We start from the raw sequence: 20,287 nt of genomic DNA on the forward strand, positions 1-20,287 counted from the left end.
GGTTTTACTGGCTGTTGACTGAAAGGAGAGGAAAATACCCAGGACCTAGATCTGAGCCCTCAGATAATGATGCATTAAATCTAGTGGGTTTATGCATTTCAGAGTTTTGATGATTTATGTGATCTCTGCCTGTACCTAATTTCTCTCTGTATATCAGTGGGGAACTTGCTATTTACTCTCATGTCAGTCAAGTATCTGCTAATTGGTGTAAGTAGTGTGGATGACAGTGCTGTCCGGAGAATCCATTAATGGTCTGTTTTGTTAATGGGTGAATCTGTACAGAGGCTTCCGTGATCAAGCTGGCACAGACACTGTTAAATTCTTGGTGTCTGAGGATAATAATTAGTGTGGAGAGAACTGCTCTGAAAATCGTTTATCCATTACTCTTACTTCAGAAGTTATGAGTTAGTTTAATGGACTGAACACAGCTGAAGAAGGAATGTGAGGAAGAAGCTGGGAATACAGCTATGGCACTAAACCGAAAGATAAATTAGTCAGGTTCACACTCATAAAGCTCTCTTGTTCTCTGAAACAGGATTCCTGCTTTAAATCTTTAATAACCTTAAAATGTTAATGTGATTTATTTATTTATTTATTTATTTATTATGCGGCAGCTACGCCAGACGATTTAGCAGTCGTACCACGTCTGCCATTTGCTGCAGAATATTCCTTCTCCCGCCCCCAAAAGTACCACCATTATCCTGCAATATAAAGATGTGAATAGGGAAGGTTTCAGATGGCTAATATACTACCATTCTTCTAAAGTCTCTTGACTTTGTGGGGTCAAGCTCATACTAGGTAACGCTGTAACTTCTGTTTTCGGATGATACCATAATATTACAATGGGCCTGATTTTGAGCCAGACCGTAATTTAGGAGGTATAACTTTGATGCTGCAGTTAACTGCCCCTTTATTTTTTCATCTGCAACTAGCTGCAGGCACAGGTATAGGACTTTACCTTTTGACTGCCCAACTGTGCCTACAAGTCAAGTGATTGCATGGCAAGATCCTGTTTGCTCATGCAGTTAAATGCAGCCACAGAAGTGTGGTTGGAGTTAATTGTGCCTCCCAAATCAGAGGCCAGGTTGAGGCCTGTGTTTAAAATACAGCTTCATGAAGCTGTGGACCACAAAGGCTTTGTCAAATGCCACTTGGAACTGACAAAAAATGCAGGGAAAATCCAGGTGTTCTGTGAGTTAAGCACCAGCTTTGGTTGGAGTGTCTTTTATTTCAATCCTTTTCTGTTCTAAACTAGTTCAGACGTGCTCACGGTACATCTCTCCATTTTGCAGGATTACATGTGCCAAGGGTCAGAACTACTCTGGTGGTGGTGATAGTCCACTCTTAATAAAATCACATCCTTGTCCCCTGCTGTAGGGGGAGATCCAACCGAGAAGTCCTCTGCTGCTAACCCCTTCCTCTTTCCTTGCCTTCCCCATCCCCAAATTCCAGGGAACCCACGTCTGGCCTGTGATATTTTTTTCAAAGCTCCTCACGTTTCTGTTAAAGGCAGCAATTTCAAAGGATTTGGTTTTATGCAGCACCTTTGCACTCCAGGTATCTCAAGCATTTGACAAACTAATGAGATAAATACAGGACGCAGACAGTAAATGCGTAGGCAGAGCTGTAGCCATAGTTACCTAGGTGCCCTTTCAACACGCGATATGCATGCTTTTTGAACAAGTGCACTTCAAGGGTTAATGATATTCCATAGCCAGTAGTAGATTCTGTGCCAGTTTCATACCTGACAGAATTCTAACTAGCTAGGACTTCAGAAACCGACAGGCAAGGATTCCGAGAGTGCGCAATGACCATTGCAGTGCATGTTGTTGCTCTGCCAAATGACAGCAAGCTAGGAAGCTTGGGGGGGTGGGATAGCTCAGTGGTTTGAGCATTGGCCTGCTAAACCCAGGGTTGTGAGTTCAATCCTTGAGGGGGCCATTTAGGGATCTGGGGCAAAAATTGGGGATTGGTCCTGCTTTGAGCAGGGGGTTGGACTAGATGACCTCCTGAGGTCCCTTCCAGCCCTGATATTCTATGAATCTATGAATTCTATTCTAGGAGCAGGAAGCTAGGAGCGCTTCTACGATGAATACTGATGATCTAGGGTGGGGTATCCAAAGGCACCTCTGGAAGTTAGGTACACAGCTGCCATTGACTGTCTGTGGTATGCCTTAGATGTTCTTGAAAATCCCCCCCCATTCGACTGGTGAAAGAGGGCTCTCTTGAAGTACTAGTAAGAATAAGAATTAATACTTAACACTCACATAGCTCTTCCTAGACTATGCAAGAGACTAATTAATCCTGCCTGCATCCCTGGAGAGTAGGGTGTAAGTTTCTCCATTATACAGATCGGGTAGTTGAGGCAGAGAAGTAGAGACTTGTCTGAAGGCACACAATGAGTTGATGGCGGAGCTGGGATTATAGCACAGGAATCTCAAATTTTTTTTAGCCCACTACCTATTTATTGATTCATAGATATTGTTTGGGGGCTTATTCCTTCACCCACTTACTTCCCTGGTCCTTCTCGCATGAACAGAGAGCAACAATACCTGAAGTCCAAAGGTGTAAACAATTTGATGTTTATTGGGGTGAACTTCCAGCAATCATAATTCCAGTTTCCTTCCTTAGTGTCCCCCTTCCCAGCTCTGACACCACAGAGCCTTACACCTGTGTCCCTGTTCCCATTCCTGCCCTTAGCTAAACGTGATTCCAATTTCCCCACCCCCATTCCCTGTTCCCATTTCCCCCCCCCCACACACACACACTTCCTGATTGACTGCAGACTATATAGTAAAACTTGAGTTCTGCTTAGCTATACCTTAACCAATCATTTTACTGAAATTTAACTAACCAAACCTAACATATTGTAACATGATTATTTAACCAATTATATCCCACCACCTTAATTAGTTTACACCCAGCAAAATTAATTATACAGCAGACAGAAACAATCACAGAACCAGACAGAGATTATACAGACAAACAATAGGGAAATGGGGACTACGGTGATAGAACGACAAAGAAATGAGGATTTCACATTCTAAGTATTGATAAGTGAGTTCTTGCCAGACAGGATGCTATCAAACTAAGTTTCCTTTTACATCTTCTAGGCACTTCCCTTTCTCTGGAGGCGATAGGCATTATCAGGACAGGATTGTATTCCTAACAGCCCAATAGCACCTTATTTCAATTTGACTAGTTTGGAATGTGAAGATCTGACCATTCGCTTCCCAGCTTAAGGCTGCCTCTGCTGCTTAGCCAAAGATCTTAGTCTAAGAACAGGGCCTCAGACTGTCACAGTAAGAGAAGGCCCTTACACCAGCAGACAGTGATTTTGATTCTTTCTTTTATACCTCTGTAACTAGCTAAGTGATAAGAATACACCTAAATTCTTCGAGTACAGGCCTTTACAGACAGGCCTGAATATCTATATCCTAACAGATATTAAGGTCAGAAGGGACCATTATGATCATCTAGTCTGACCTCCTGCACAATTCAGGCCACAGAATCTCACCTACCCAGCCCTGCGATAAACCTCTCACCTATGTCTGAGCTATTGAAGTCCTAAAATCATCGTTTAAAGACTTCAAGGTGCAGAGAATTCTCCAGCAAGTGGAAGGAAAATTTCTTTTTTGCTCTTTTTAAAGTGTTGATAAAATAGACTTCAAATATCTTAGCAAACACCAGTGCATTGTGAAATTATTAATAGGTTGCTTGTCAGTGCTGAGAGCCATGAGGCAAGGCCTAATTGACCTGACACTTAAATGAAACCCCACAAACTTCTCAAATCAAAGGACAAATCCCTTCCTTTCAGATATTAATGATCATTCCTCCAAGCCACAAGTTATGCTGTGTCAGATCGTATTATGAAAAAAGGTTTGGTCCCAGATATTGTATTAAAAGGCACTCCAGTTCTTTACCAGTGGAACAAAAACAAATTAACCTTTCAATAATATCTCCAAATGGCTTTCTTGAATTTGTCTGTGGTTTCAATAACTTGTGTGGCTGTATGAATTATATTAGTATAAGCACTGGCTGTTTTTTCAGCTCTTATCTCTGCAATTATAGTACATGGTCTAACTTTTTGATTGGCCAAGGAATAGCCTTCTTTTACTTCTAGTGAATCGCTTCAGTTCTCAAAATGGAAACAGCCTTTTTTACCTTCTGCATTCTGCCAGCTCCTCTGTCGGCTTTGATGGATTCTAATATGTGTCTTTTACTTGCTTGGAAGTGTGGTTGTTTTAAAACCAATAATGGAAGGCAACGTCTTTGTCTTATTTAGAGGGTGATTATTTAGACCAGCAGACAGGGAGTCAGGACTTCTGGGTCTATATTTTGGCTCTTAAGTGCCTAAATCCCTTCTGAAAATGAGTTTTAGGCTCCTTAATCAGTTAGGAGCTTTGACGCTGAGCACAGCAACACCTAAATATCTTTAAAAATGTGGGCCTAAGTGACTAAGGTGCCTAAGTGCCTTAAACCCTTTTGAAAACGAGATCTAGGCTACTAAATCAGTGAGGTATTGCAAGGCTGAGCACAGCAGTATCTAAATACTTGTTAAAATCTGAGCCTCAGGCATTTTTGAAAATGTAACCCATATATATTATAAGTTCAATATTGTGAATGCTCTTTGTTGGTCATTGTCTATTGCACACACTGTTGTTTGGACAAATGGATAATAACTATCTGGTCCTGATAATTTACTACATTTGAGTTTCTAGACTCTCTCCTTCAAGGCTTTGATGTCTGTTAAGAAAGATAGTACATTTTCTTGTTTTTAAAAAAAATCCTTAAAATGAGATTTTCCTTATCCTAAAGTAAAGATGGAAGCAAGAAATTCATTTCACTTCTTCACTGCTTGAACATCCTATCCCATCTCCCTTTGGTAGTGCGGAAGGCCTACAGTTGCACATGCTGTCTTCTATTTGTGATGTAGCAGAATGATTACTTACAATCATTTGGTTGATTTTTTTTTTTGGTCAATTTGTTCTTAATATGTGCTTTGTATTTTTCTCCAAGTCACAGTTTACCTGGCACAGGTTTTTATTTTGTTCTTATTTTCTTCAATCTTTTCACTGTTATGGCAAAATTTTCACTTGCAAAAGGGCATTTGTTAGCCTTAGTAAACTCACATACATCCAGGGTGCAATCCAGACCAGTGAGGGGTTGTGTCACCCCTGTCCTGTAACTTTGGATGCCTCACAATGCTTTGGTGCTGTAGCTCCGACCTGAGCCACTCACAAACAGCATGCAGGTTGTACCCTGGGTGTCTCTGTATAGCCACAGTCTTGATCCATTGTAAAGAGAGTGGTCACTTTGGATGGGTTATTAGCAGCAGGAGAGTGAATTTGTGTGTGTGGGGGCGGAGGGTGAGAAAACCTGGATTTGTGCTGGAAATGGCCCAACTTGATTATCATACACATTGTAAGGAGAGTGATCACTTTAGATAAGCTATTACCAGCAGGAGAGTGGGGTGGGAGGAGGTATTGTTTCATGGTCTCTGTGTATATAATGTCTTCTGCAGTTTACACAGTATGCATCCGATGAAGTGAGCTGTAGCTCACGAAAGCTTATGGTCAAATAAATTGGTTAGTCTCTAAGGTGCCACAAGTACTCTTTTTCTTTAGTCTTGATCCAGCAACTCTGACCCGAGCAGCCTGTCAGCAAACATCAGCCACTCTGTCTTTCACCGGCCTTGGTTACCACTTGCAGGGTGACACATGCCCAGTCCTGGATTTTCCCCAAAAATGTGTGTTCCAGCCCTCTCCTGGACAGTCCAGAAATATTAGGTCTGTTTGTTCTTGCCCCCCTTCCTTGCCAAAGAATAACTACTTGATAGATGATGGCCCATCAGCTTTGATGACACCTGGCTAGAGGCATCAGCTTGTCCTTTGCCTCTGAAAAACTGCTTTTCACACTCCTCAGACTTGTCTGGCAAACACACCTCAGCCATGATTTCAGCTTATGATCATAACTTTACTTATTATGCTGGTACATAAACCTCACCATATTACTGACCTGCAAGTCATTAGTTTTCAAATGATACCTCACCAGACATATGTTGTACAGAGATTATTACAACAGTGTGTAGGGTTTGAATACAGGGGTGCATTCGGTCCCACATCCCCACGTAACATTTAGCTTTGCCTATTTTTTATTTTTTTTGCTCTTAAGTATATAAACCATCTGTGCCTTTAACATGATGCTCTTAAACAGCCCCCAGACCAACTCAGTAGTTCCTAAGTTTGTCCTTCAGCCTGCTGTTAACCATTTTCCTTGTAATTTTAAAATCTGTCTTTTAATGAGGGCATAGCTTGCTTTTATACCAAACCCAGTTTTTCACTGTCCCCCAGTAGAGCTCTCACAACCTATATAAAGAGCTGTGTATTGCACAGACCTAAATCCGTTCGTTACATCACCCCTTAGAGATGCCAAGACAAGATACTCTAAAATGCAGTCATTTATACTGTGGATAAATTCAGTCCGCATTAAAGAAACCGGGCCAGAAAAGCAAAATTTCCTCACCTCTGCTCCCACAAAACCCCAATCTCTCCCCAAATGCCTGTCCAAATAGATGAGCTTTGCCATGTGCCCCAAAAGTCAACAAATTCAAGCTATTTCAGCATGTGGGTGGTGGAGTCAATTCCAAAATTGATGGACCCTCTTCAAGAACCTTCTCTGGGTAGTTGCAGTTCACCGTGTTACTTGTTATATGGGCAGATCTGGCAGCTTCTTTTGGCCGTGCCCACTCTGGAATGCTCTGTGGCAGTAGTTGTCAATCTGTGGACCTCTAGTGACTAGTGGGGCCCTTCCAAGTGGTTTACAGATCTGCTTCCATCAGAGAGTTTAAAAAACATATGATTCAAATGGGCAATGCTGCTATGCTAGGAGGTTTCAATGGTTCTAACATGGCATCCAGCAGCCACCATTTTGGCCAGCACACCAGGGATTAAACTGGGGACCTTCAGAACTAAAAGCATGAGCTGCTGTAGCTCGAGCTAAAGAGCGTAAGCTTCTTGGCTGGGGCTGTAACACACTTGAATCCTCCGCAGATCAGATGTAGATGGGGATTTGTATCAGATGTCATTGTACTTTAAGCAGGGCTCTCTTGTGTTCCTGCCAGAGAATTCAAAGCTTTTTTGGGGTTTCTGCATAGGGAATGAATTTTGGTCAAGATTTTTAAAAGCAATTCAAGGATTTTGTTTGCCTCCATTTTAGGATGCCAACTTTGGAAACCCTTTACAAAGGGCTTGATTTCCACAGGTCAGATGCTTGGCATGTTCTGAAAACCTTTAAGGTTTCTCAAGCTGGGCACCCAAAATCACAAATCTCTTCTGAAAATCTTGTCTGAACTGTGTTTAAACCTGTCCTTTGCTAAACTCAACCACCATGTAAATTCAGCCAGGATCAAATTTGCCAGCGACACTAAAAGTGGAGAGGTAAGCTTTGGGAAACCAAAATCAAACAGCAGTAATCTTGAAAGATTAGAACAGTAGTAGGAAACTAGGGGAGATTCAGTAAAATTTCCTTGTGGGGGAAATTAATGCAGTTGTATTAATTAATGCATCTGTGCTGTTTAAGTGAGTTTATTTTCATGTTGTGACCCTCATACTTTCCAAGGGTGTAACCAAAACTTTGCTGCAGTGAAGGTGTAGGATTGGGTTAAGCAGCTGGGAGAGATGAGCAGTGACAGAATCTATTTTGAGAAATGTTACATGCTAGGAACAGAACCAACAAGAGCCACTATTTCATTCTTTTATGTGTAATGCTACCCAAGCACTTTTGGTGACTTATTCGATCTGTGCCAATGAACTGGTAATACCCCTTTCATTTTTTTAAAATGATTCATTTACATCTTAAATTATCTAAACCTCCTCTTCATAGATTGTGAGGTCTTTTCTATCTCTTACTTCTTTGTTAGGTTATCTAGTCCATCATCATCCCAGGACACCTGTCCCATCTAGCCAGGAACCCTATTTAACAATAAGTGCAGGGTGGTCACAACCCCCGACATCTGTTTGTGATGCTCCTGGGGGTCACCACCCCCTGGTTGAGAATCCTTGATCTAGTTTCTTCCCTGGTGACCTCTGCAGTTTATTCCCTGCAATACATTTTCGAGTGATTTGTCCATTCTGGTTTTAAATGCCGTAAGCTGTAGGTCATCTAAGGGAATCATTCCAGCTTGCCCATTTTTGGGTTTTAGCCTTATTTACTTCTGCCAGTGTGGGGTATTCCTATTTCAAAATGAAACATTGGTGTTTTGACCATGTTGACCTTGCCATGGGAAACTGAACTCTTCTTAACAAACACCTTCGTCTTAGCACTTCATTGCAACCAAAGCTGCCTACAGCGGTTGTCGTGCAGCCTTACAGGGCATCTCAGCCTCTGCTGATTTTCCCCAGACTCTTTAGTGTAAATAACCCTTCTCTGTCCTTATAAAGCCTGTTACTTTCAAGCAAACTGAATAAGGTGGAACCCATCTCCCCTGGTATAGGTTTTCCGTTTCAAAAATGTTCCTGCCATGCTGCCACCCCCATCCAGATTGATACTACAACTGAGATTTTCAAAGATACTGGAGGGGTTTTGAATCCCATTTCCCATTGCAATTAAAATCTCATCTTTTCAAGATTGCTGCCCTATAAATACTTAAGGAAGATGTATAGAACCTTTCCACTCTTGACATCTCATCGACACCTTAAGTTGCCTCAAGTTTAATCTCTTTCCATTCCAGCCCATCTGGAAGATCTCTTCTGAGCAGCCTGTGTACTTTCATATCTTAATCCACAGTAATTGTACACTTGTTCTTTTTACATTCAAATCTCCACGACAGCATGAACGCTTAAAATAAAAGTGTGATGGGAAGTGTGAAAAAGGAGTGGTGGGAATGAGTTTTCCTTCTGTCAAAAGAAAGATGTCATCCTCTGCTTTTTTGTGGGTGCGCGCCTTAAATAGAATGACTGAATTGGGTGATTTTCAGTTTTCTGCAGTTGGCAATCCTTTTAAGTTGTAACAGATGAAGCTCTGCTGTTCCGTCTGAGGCGCTCCTTCCCACATCTTTTTCAATGACTTCTTGAAACTCCCTTGAGCATTCAGCACAGAATTTGGCACGGAATTCACATCTGTTCCATGGGTAGATGGCCAAAGTTAACAGAATGCCCATTGAACAGTGATGCCAAAAGCCATACGTTGGTGTTTTTAGGTTTGTGACCAGAATAAGTTAAATAAAACACACTGGGTCAAATTCAGAAGTGAAATGTAAGATACACACCAGTAAGCCATGATGGGGGAGGGGTTCTGTTTAGACATAGGAAGGGAGGAGTGTAGACGTGAAAGCAACTACCAAGAGTGTGTAAGATGTGGTAGGATAAAACTGGGAGGCTTACACTCCTTTACCAATGATTTTGGATTTTTTGTGGCTTAGCTATCTCCTCTATGTTGCCTAAAAACTCCAAACACATTAGTCATAGCATTTGGAAAATACAGGCAATGATCCAAATGATCTAATGGTCCCTTGTGCCCTTAGAATCTATGAATCTTTGCTCACAGCTGTCTTGATGCCCTCTGTTGGATATTAGTCTGCAGTATATGTCATGATGACGTGCTAGGACAGTAGGGCAATTGAGCAACTGTTGACATGCCTGACAGTTTTCTTAATCCCCTGTTATCAGCTAAACTGCTCTTTGGTATTCCGAGCTGCCATCTGTTGACCACTGTAAAATACCAGGTTGCATTTTTAATGTGAAGTGGACTTTTCTGTGTCTAAAGGGACACTCATGGTTTATTGGCTTTCAGTTGGATTTACTTGAAAAGAATGACTTGTTCTAAATCCTAACTATCAAAGCTATGTGTCAGCACGTAAGTGGGGGCTTGTAGCAGGGAGCTTTAAAGATTCCCTCCCCAGGCAGAGAGAGTGGTACAAGCCACCTGAGGGATGCTGTCTGGAAGACATTTGCTTGTTGGGGGAGAAAAGTTAAAATCAAGTTGCATTTTTGGTTTTGGGGTGTCTTATTTTCAATCTGAAGGGTCACTTAATAAAAACTGTGTTGAAGAATCAAACTCAAGTCCTTCAAAATAACCCCAGAACCTTCCAAAGCACTTCTTAGGGTAAGTTATTGGGGGGACCCTTATCTTCTAGAGTGACTGAGTGGAGTAATGCTGTCAAAGTGTAAGCTAGTATTTAAATAATTTTCGGGGAGGGGGCTCTTTGATTGTGAGTGTGATTTCTTGCCTTTTTACTTCTGAAATGTCTTTAAGCGTTTCCCCACCACTGATTATTATCTTATGTGCTTATCTTAACTAGAGCTAGGTGCATTAGCAACCTAGTGCTAGGTGCCAGTACAAAAACATACTGGGAGACCGTCCCTGCCCTGAAGAGCTTACAACCTCGATAGACAGGACAGACAAATGGTGGGAGTGGAAATAAGGGCACAGAGAGGTGATGTGACTTATCCAGTGTCACCCATCAGATGGGTTACAGGCCTGGGAACAGAACCGAGCAGTCTGGAGTCCCAGTCTGTTTGGCCCGGGGGACAGGGCACTAGCTGGTTCAGCCTGACTGTCAAGGTTCCTCCCCCACTCTGAACTCTAGGGTACAGATGTGGGGACCTGCATGAAAAACCTCCTAAGCTTATCTTTACCAGCTTAGGTCAAAACTTCCCCAAGGTACAAAATATTCCACCCGTTGTCCTTGGACTAGCCGCTACCACCACCAAACTAATACTGGTTACTGGGGAAGAGCTGTTTGGACGCGTTTTTCCCCCCAAAATACTTCCCAAAACCCTGCACCCCACTTCCTGGACAAGGTTTGGTAAAAAGCCTCACCAGTTTGCCTAGGTGACTACAGACCCAGACCCTTGGATCTTAAGAACAATGAACAATCCTCCCAACACTTGCACCCCCCCCTTTCCTGGGAAATGTTGGCTAAAAAGCCTCACCAATTTGCATAGGTGACCACAGACCCAAACCCTTGGATCTGAGAACAATGAAAAAGCATTCAGTTTTTTACAAGAAGACTTTTAATAAAAAATAGAAGTAAATAGAAATAAAGAAATCCCCCCTGTAAAATCAGGATGGTAGATATCTTACAGGGTAATTAGATTCAAAAACATAGAGAACCCCTCTAGGCAAAACCTTAAGTTACAAAAAAGATACACAGACAGAAATAGTTATTCTATTCAGCACAATTCTTTTCTCAGCCATTTAAAGAAATCATAATCTAACACATACCTAGCTAGATTACTTACTAAAAGTTCTAAGGCTCCATTCCTGGTCTATCCCTGGCAGAAAACCAGCATACAGACAGACACAGACCCTTTGTTTCTCTCCCTCCTCCCAGCTTTTGAAAGTATCTTGTCTCCTCATTGGTCATTTTGGTCAGGTGCCAGCGAGGTTACCTTTAGCTTCTTAACCCTTTACAGGTGAGAGGAGCTTTCCCCTGGCCAGGAGGGATTTCAAAGGGGTTTACCCTTCCCTTTATATTTATGACACTGACCAACACCAAAGCACTTAACAAAATAATCTTCAGACTATACTGTGTATGCACAGGGATCTCCTCACTGAGCGCCGAAGTGCAGCTGCCTTTGGGATGGAATGTAGCAACATTACAAAGTAGCTGAGGACAGTAAGGGCGGGATTTTCAGAAATGCCTGGATGAGTTATGAGTACGAGTCCCATTGACTTTCTTTGAAATTTATTTCCTACCACTTCACTGGCTTTCAGTGGGACTTGTGCTCCTGAGTCACTTTGTGCTCTTGAAAATCCCTCCCTGCAGGAAGAAGACTGTGTACGATTCAAACTGAAGTTGGCAGGATGGCCAACGGTGTAATCACTGTTGCAATTTGCCAAGATGTCAGGGTTAAGCATCTTCACTTGTGAAAAAGACCATGAAATCTTTGATACCAGAACCTTGGTTTTATATCTCATCTAAAAGACAGCAGCCCTAGTAACAAAGTACCTTTTAACATCATGCTAGGGCATCTGTTCAATACTGACTAAGACGGGAAGAGTGCCACCTATTTACAAATATTTTAGTGATAAATGACAGTAAGAATAATGTGAGCTGTACTGTGAACATGCAGTTGCCTGCATGCTGTTCTTTATTATTTGAAGGCAAAGGCAGGAATACTTTGATTATCTGTCGATAGCTTTTTACTTTTATATTAGATCAGTGCATGGCTGGTTGAAGTTAACCAGTTTCCTTTGTGTCTAATCAAAAGAGAAGGGCTCTGACAACTCCCTTGTGCACAATCTCCACAAGTTAGGAAGAATAGTTCACTGCAGATATTTAGTTACTTTTGGTCACACAGATTTATCTAATTTAGGCCAAGTATTTGAGAGTACCTCAGGTTCATCACAGACTATATATGGAGCTGCTGAATTGAGACAGTTAAAATCTGAAGCAGCTCTCTAATGAAAAGGGCAGATCTTCCTTCCCCGGTTTGCTTTTTTGTAAAATATGAATGAAATTTTTGTCCACGTAAGTGAGGAACTAACTAGCCTCTAGTTTGACACTGCTATGATACCGGCATGAATAGGCCAATCTTCCCCACAAAGTTTTGCCAATACACTGCATAGCCTTCCTGTGTGTAGGTTTTTTTTCCTTCAGTCCTATCCCACTCTTGAGCAGAGGCTGCCCATCCTTTCAAATTGCCTGGTGTTTGCTGTGTGAGCAAATGGGAGGAAACTATGGAAAAGCAAGAATTTGTAATCTTAATGCAAATTGGAGGTCTGTCCTCCAGAAGTGAAGAGCTTGTGTACTGACGTACTTCACTGCCACCCCCAGGGTGTGGCTCTAGAACTTTCAAAGTGTGGGCTTGATGTTTAATACCTAGATTGTCTCATTGACACCTCCCTTCCAATTTTCAAGCATACAGACCACCTCTCCTCCTATTCACAACTGCCTCCACCTCTAGTCCTCCCATTGTCAATCACATAACATCCCTGTGGCAACTACGCTAATTACATATTTGAAAACAGAATAATATGAAAATCTTTAATTTGTTTATAGATGTCTTTTAATGCTATTTAAAGCAACTGGAGATAAGGAGGAGACCCTTGCGCTATGGTTCCAATTCAGGAAGGCGCTTAAGCTTCAGTCCATCCCTGAACAACATTTAAGCACATGCTTATTGGGACTTATGCAGATATTTAAGTTCTCTCCTAAACTTGGATACTTTCCTGAACTGGAGGCCATCTGCCCAGCAATCACTCCCCATACCACCAAGTTCCTGGGCTCAGAGTTTGAGAACCTCTCGTCTATAATGTTTTTTCTTTTAAATGCTGATTCTTAATTTACCTACAGGCTTGTCTTTCAGTTGCCTTAATGTCCTGTTCTGCAATGAATTTGACACATTTTTTTTCCTTTTCTTCCCATGCCGCACAGGGTGTCCACACTGTAAAAATTCCATCCCACATTTCACAACGGCTGCAGAACTCTTTAAAGAAGATCGAAAGGTAACCCATTTTTTAATAGTTTCTGAGGTGTTTAAAGTGCCTCTGCCACCTTTTCACTTAACAAGCTTGATCCAGTTCATTTAATGATAAGGCTTGTGCAGAAGAATGCTGTTGAACAAGTTAATCAGTTATAAAATGTGTGTGCATCTTGGAGGTCTTTTTTTTTTTTTTTTGGCCAAACTGAATTGAACTTTTAACCTTCTTTCTGATTTTTCTTTATTTTTTCCCTTTTAATTCTTCTTTGGTGAAATCTTCCCTATTAAGTCATGTTGTAACTCTGAATTTTTACAAATGAGAAATAGATTATTTTAAACATTTTCTTGTTCACCCTTCCTTACAGTCTTGTTATAATTAGTGGGGTGGACATAGGAAGAAGTTTCAGAGTAACAGCCGTGTTAGTCTGTATTCGCAAAAAGAAAAGGAGTACTTGTGGCACCTTAGAGACTAACCAATTTATTTGAGCATAAGCTTTCGTGAGCTACAGCTCACTTCATCGGATGCATACTGTGGAAACTGCAGAAGACATTATATACACAGAGACCATGAAACAATACCTCCTCCCACCCCACTCTCCTGCTGGTAATAGCTTATCTAAAGTGATCACTCTCCTTACAATATGTATGATAATCAAGTTGGGCCTTTTCCAGCACAAATCCAGGTTTTCTCACCCTCTTCCCCCCCCCCCCCCAAACTCACTCTCCTGCTGGTAATAGCTTATCCAAAGTGACCACTCTCCTTACAATGTGTATGAAAATCAAGGTGGGCCATTTCCAGCACAAATCCAGGTTTTCTCACACACACCCCCTCCCGAAAAACACACACACATAAACTCACTCTCCTGCTGGTAATAGCTTATCCAAAGTGACCACTCTCCCTACAATGTGTATGATAATCAAGTTGGGCCATTTCCAGCACAAATCCAGGTTTTCTCACCCTCCGCCCCACCCCACACAAACTCACTCTCCTGCTGGTAATAGCTCATCCAAACTGACCACTCTCCTTACGCCACCTTGATTTTCATACACATTGTAAGGAGAGTGGTCACTTTGGATGGCCTATTACCAGCAGGAGAGTGAGTTTGTGTGGGGTGGGGCGGAGGGTGAGAAAACCTGGATTTGTGCTGGAAATGGCCCAACTTGATTATCATACACATTGTAAGGAGAGTGATCACTTTAGATAAGCTATTACCAGCAGGAGAGTGGGGTGGGAGGAGGTATTGTTTCATGGTCTCTGTGTATATAATGTCTTCTGCAGTTTCCACAGTATGCATCCGATGAAGTGAGCTGTAGCTCACGAAAGCTTATGCTCAAATAAATTGGTTAGTCTCTAAGGTGCCACAAGTACTCCTTTTCTTTTTATAGGAAGAAGTGTGTGTGTTTGAGGTCTGGGCTAACCTAAATATTAGTTTGACCCGACTACATAGTTCAGAGCATTGAAAAATTTTGCTCCCTGTTTGACATGTCAATCTAACCCCTGGTGTAGACGCAGTTGGGTCAACAGAAGAATTCTTCCATCAACCCAAATACCACCTTTCAAAGAGGTGGATTAATTATACCGACAGAAACACTCTTTCCATCAGCGTCAGGAGCATTTATGCTGTGGCCCGTCAGCGGCACAGGTGGAGCGCTGGAGCTGTGCACCGTAGTGGCTGTAGTGTAGACATATCCTGACTCTGGGCAGAAACGCACAGGGGATTATCAAAAGAGCCTAAGTGATTTACAAGACAACCCAATTGATGTCTCTTGGGAGCACAAGTCCCAGGCTGTTGAAAACTCCATCCTTAATCCATAAACTGGGAAATTGCAATTTGTGTCAGATCTATCAAACCTTTAGCAACGTGGGCAGTCCTTGCTCACACAAATACAGTCGCCTTATTGGCTCATATAAGCAAAGGCTTGTACTGTTGGTCCCTATCATTTCTCCTTTGTTAGCACAACGTCAGTCTCTCTCTTGTCTCTGTGATCTGTAACGTGTTTCAGGATATGGTTTATATGAAAGATGCTATTTAAAAAAACCCTTTTTGGTTTGTTTTTAGTTCCCTTTATTTCTTTCCGGTCTTTGCAACCCAGCACCTTTTTTCCATTAATGTGGAAATGGCTTGGGGGATTTACCAGGAAATTAAGGGCTAGCTTTGAAACCTCTTGCCATTTAGACTTTACAGATATTGGAGACACCTCAATCAACTGTGGGTGCATCTGTGTGCGCACATGCTGGGAAAGGGGAGGAGTTTCTATGGAGGGCATTTAGTCAATCTATGAACTACATGTGATGAACTGTAGAGAGGCAAATTGCTCTCTTGTCTTGCTTACGGATGGAATTAGAATGGTGGTGTTATGCCCTTGGGTTCAGGTGGCATGTAGCAGCATTTAGTGGCACACCGCTCTCAATTCCCCTGCTGCTGGAACTTTTGCAACGTGTTGCCTTGTGGTTACTGGTTTGTTTTCAAGAATTCTAAAAATGTGTCATTTTTCTCACCACCTTCTGCTAGCTCTGAGACAGGCCTTTCTTTCCTAAGCTCCCTGCAATTTTATTCCATCTAGGAATTATTAAGTGAATGTACAAAACAATGTGAGAGTTGCTTATCCGGATGTATTAATAAAACATCTGATCACAATTTAGCATGTATCATGGTTGTGCTGAATGCAAACATCTGAAGGTTTTGATTCACAACTGCAGGCGGCTGTGAAAGGACTCAAAGCCCCGGAGACAATGATTGATGGCTGCAACTCTTTATTTCAGCTGAGGGCATTTAAGGCTGAACTGCAGAGGTATAAAATGTAATGAGGTGGAACAGAAGATCCAATAGAGAATATTGAGGTTTGTACAGTTTCCAAAAGGTAGGCACGCAGCAAAAACAGCTTCGTTCCCCTTGTTAATTCATGAAAGTGCTAAGGATTGATCATGTTGGGGAACCCTCTTCAGTCATGCGCAACCCATATGCTACCAAGATGTTTCTTGCTGCCTGTTGGTGCCCTTATAGAAAAGACATAGGGCCTTGATCCAGCAAAGGACTTAAGCATGTGACTGTCCCCACTAACTTCAATGAGACAACTCCTGTGTTTAAAGTTACACACATCCTCAAATGTTTTGTTGAACTGTGACCCTATGGAATTAAATAGGGATTAAACCAAAAGTGTTCAGTAGACGTTACTCCAAAAATAAGGAGCAAAGGTATTAATCTTAAAAATGTACAGAATGTAATAGAAAATAATTAAGCTGTCTCTATTTTTTAAACTGTTGTCCTATAGGATTCTGTAGCAGGAAGAGGTTCGATGCTAACAGATGGTTCAAATGTTATCATTTTCTGTTAAATTCTCATGGACTTTTCAATAAGGGTGGCCCCTTGGCTTCTGGAAAATTTTAACTTTTTAAATTAAAGGAACAAAAGATTCCAGGCCTTATGGTCGCAAAAAATATCCAAAAGGGTCAACTGACAGAGCTCTCCCAAGTTTGTAGAGAGACAGAAAACAGACTGCTCGGAGGTGTGACTGGTATCAATAATTTTGAAGATCCATAACAGGCCAGATTTTTTCCAAAGAGAACTCAATCTGTTGGTGTGCACTTTTCAATTGCATAATACTTGTGCACTAACAACAGAATTTGCACATGCAAAGCCCATCATCTGTGCATGCAAAGTCACATGCACAGAAATGAAGGTCACCATTTCAAAATTTGGCCTCAAATATTAACTTTTCATTGGTTGTCTCATTGCTGATTACTTCAGCAGAAATATCCAGCTGATGTGCTGGTCCAGTGTGTCTATGCATTACAGAGGATAGATCTGGAAATATCTGGCTCTGGCCCTGGCATACCACCCACGGCCCCTGCGCCTTCACTTGCTTTAGTGTCTTTGGAGTACTGGTAAGAGCAGGCCACTGAGGAGAGAAGTCTAGAGATGCTGAGCACATCTTGACTGTACAGCATTCAGGGTAACTTGTGGAAGGGTTCTTATGCAACCAACTCTGCTAGGCCCAATGAGACATCCCCCATTGCAAAGCCCTCACTCCTTCATTCTCTGCCAGTTGCAAGTCACTTTTTGCTTTTCACCAGCTGACAAAATATTACTGTCAGGTACTTTAAAAATATTAAACCTGGGTCCTGGGACCTTCTTGTTTTCAGCTGCCTGGGGAGCTATGACCTTGACTTGCCAGGAGAGAACCCTAGGCCTAAACTTGTATCTGCAGCTCTCTTCATGGATGCTTTCAGCAGAGACCGTTCATACCTTCCGGCTCACCAACAGATGCTGAAGAGCTGCAAGTGTGACAGTTGTCCCTTTGCTGAACAGATGGAGGAGCATGAAGATTTGTTCAGTCAGTACTCTAGAGACTCTTAGGGACTCCAGTGAAACCTTTAGAAGTCCGCAGGCTCATTTTCAGCTGAGCCCCAAAAAGCTGAGTCCAAAGTTCAGCAGGAATGAATTGAGTTATGGTGCTCTGTTCTGAAATTCGTGGAGGAAATCTCTTGATTTTTTTCCATGCCCCCAAAGTAAGAAATATCCAGAATTCTGCAAAAGGTGCTGCTATTTGGGCAAGCCTCTTTGGAATTACTTATATATTTGAACACACTTGTACTCTTATGCATCTATATAAAGCAGAACACAAGTCAGGTAACAGTGGGTTGTCATTGAGGGCAAAATCTGAAGAAATTGGGATTGCACAGCTGTCACTGAAGGAAGATCTGCTGTGGTCTGCAGAACCTTTAGAAATCAGTGAGACTTAATGAATCTCAATATGGAACTCCACCATGCTATTTTTGGCAGTCACAGTTTTTAGGCTGAATGACACTTTCAGGTCCTAATCCAAGAAAATTCTGTGTGATGAAATTGGGATACAAATGCACTAAGGAAACAAGAAACTAATACTTTGGAGATTCAAGCATGTCTTGAATTTAAAAAAAAAAAAGAAAAAAAGACTCATGGTAATGTTGGTGCTGTACATCATGGTAACTAAAGATTTTTCTTCTCTTGCAAACTGATTCTCGTGGAGAACAGCGAGTGAATTGTGGCTAACCTCAATGGGGTGTATTGTATTTTGGAGTTACATAAATAAAACTTTGTACAGTAAACATAGGGAAGAATGGGTCCCTGTCTAATTCAGATGTATTATCAAAACCTTTAAGTCACTTGGCAACAACAGACTTTTTTTTTTATAATCATATTTGTCACCTGTCGTTGACTATTCTGTAAAGCCAGATGCTTAGTACCATTCTTTTGCACACTGAAATTTTATCCCTAATTTATTTTTTTGAAATAAGTCTGTCCCATATCATTCCTTCCTCCAATCAATATTCAGTTATTCACTTCCATTTTCATAACAAAAAGTCGATATTAGCTCCCGCAGAGATTTATTTGCTTGAATCAATAAACCTGTGCGTGGCGGTACATATTTTAACAGGAGAGCAACTGCTACCAAAGGAAGATATTTTACATCATCTTACAATGACTGTTGAAATGAAAAACAGAAGGGGAACAATTTCCTGAAAGGAAAGGAGATTCCATTGTCTCTTTCCCACACACCCATTTAACACATGCACGTTTTTTTTTAAATTGTAACATCACTCTAGAATAGAAAATTGTTTCACAGTTCTGTTGGGAAGTGGTTCCCCTGAAGAAAACAATGACGCTAAGTATAGTAATGTACTAGGGCTTGTCTACGCAGCGGAGTAACGCGCTCTGTCAGCTTGTGATTTCTAAAGTGCATAACGTGTTGCACAGCAGATGCCCCTGTGCCCGAGTCCCTGCCCCCGCCTTCCCCCCGGCCACATCCGGGGACATCACAAGGAGTAATAGCTCCCAGCTCTCCATGGAAAGGGGGAGGGGGAGAGAGATGGAGCACCACCACCACCCTTTGACGCAACATATGGCCTCACCAGCACATTTCCCTCCACTGCACCCCCTTGCCTCTGAATCACAGCTTTCTCCTGCTGCCAGCTAATGTAGCAAGTAGAGGCAGTCTGTGCTACAATGCTGAGGGTTTAGGATTCAAACTCAGTTTGATGCACAATAGAGAGATTGTTACAGTTGCACCTAATAGAACTTGTTTTTGCCTTTTTTCTTAAAAAAAAACAATTAGGAAATTACATATGAAACTTCAGTAAAAGAACATTAAGGCTGCAAACTCAAGAACTCCAGAGATAGGAAATACCAGGTCTACGGTTGCCCATGCAACTTTAATTCTGCCCTCTTGCATGTACATTATGATATAGTCTTTAATTACATGGTCAGATACAACATTTTTCCACAGGACTCCTGCCTCATTTTATTGCACAGAATGGTTGCACAAAGAGGCAGTAATAAGCTTGCACAACCATAAATCTGGCTTTTCTCTTCAACTATTTGACATGCAACCTAAATAATGCTCTTTTAATATGCCTTTTAATGTATAAATACCTGACAGAAAAATAGATGAAGAGTTCTTGCTGCAGATTATTCTTAACATTTGTCTTTAGTGGCCCTAATTCATTGTGAGTTCTGTCTGTTGTTCAAAAACAACCAGAATGTATTAGTGATTTTTATTCTTTTATTTAAATAGTCTTCAGGAATCCTTGATCTTTAAGGCCACTTTAATGGTTTTCTTGTTTTAACACACAAATAAAGAAGTGATATTCTGCATTGAGGTAGCAGTTTTCATCTGAGAATACAGTCGAGTTTGATCTTTCTAAACCATTGTTTTATGAGGATCTCAAATCCAGAACAACAATAAAACCCAAGATAGATTTTCCAGTTTCTTTAATTGCTGCCCAGATGTTGAGATCAGTTGATGTAGTTTTGACTGCCTCACCAAACAAATAAAAGACATAGTGCATAGTAAGTGATCTTTAATTATGGGTGTACAGG

General features: G+C 41.5%; 1 protein-coding gene across 1 annotated transcript in view; it reads left to right on the plus strand.

The window, feature by feature from the left end:
* The window catches only part of PDIA5 (protein disulfide isomerase family A member 5), a 129,432-nt gene that overhangs the window by 102,600 nt on the left and 6,545 nt on the right, over positions 1 to 20,287 (plus strand). The window contains 1 exon segment of the mRNA XM_084642897.1: positions 13,382 to 13,452. Coding sequence (XP_084499023.1) covers positions 13,382 to 13,452 — 71 coding nt within the window.

Source organism: Lepidochelys olivacea (assembly GCF_965140295.1).
Source record: "Lepidochelys olivacea isolate rLepOli2 genome assembly, chromosome: 11".
In the NCBI taxonomy this organism is placed as follows: Eukaryota; Metazoa; Chordata; order Testudines; family Cheloniidae; genus Lepidochelys; species Lepidochelys olivacea.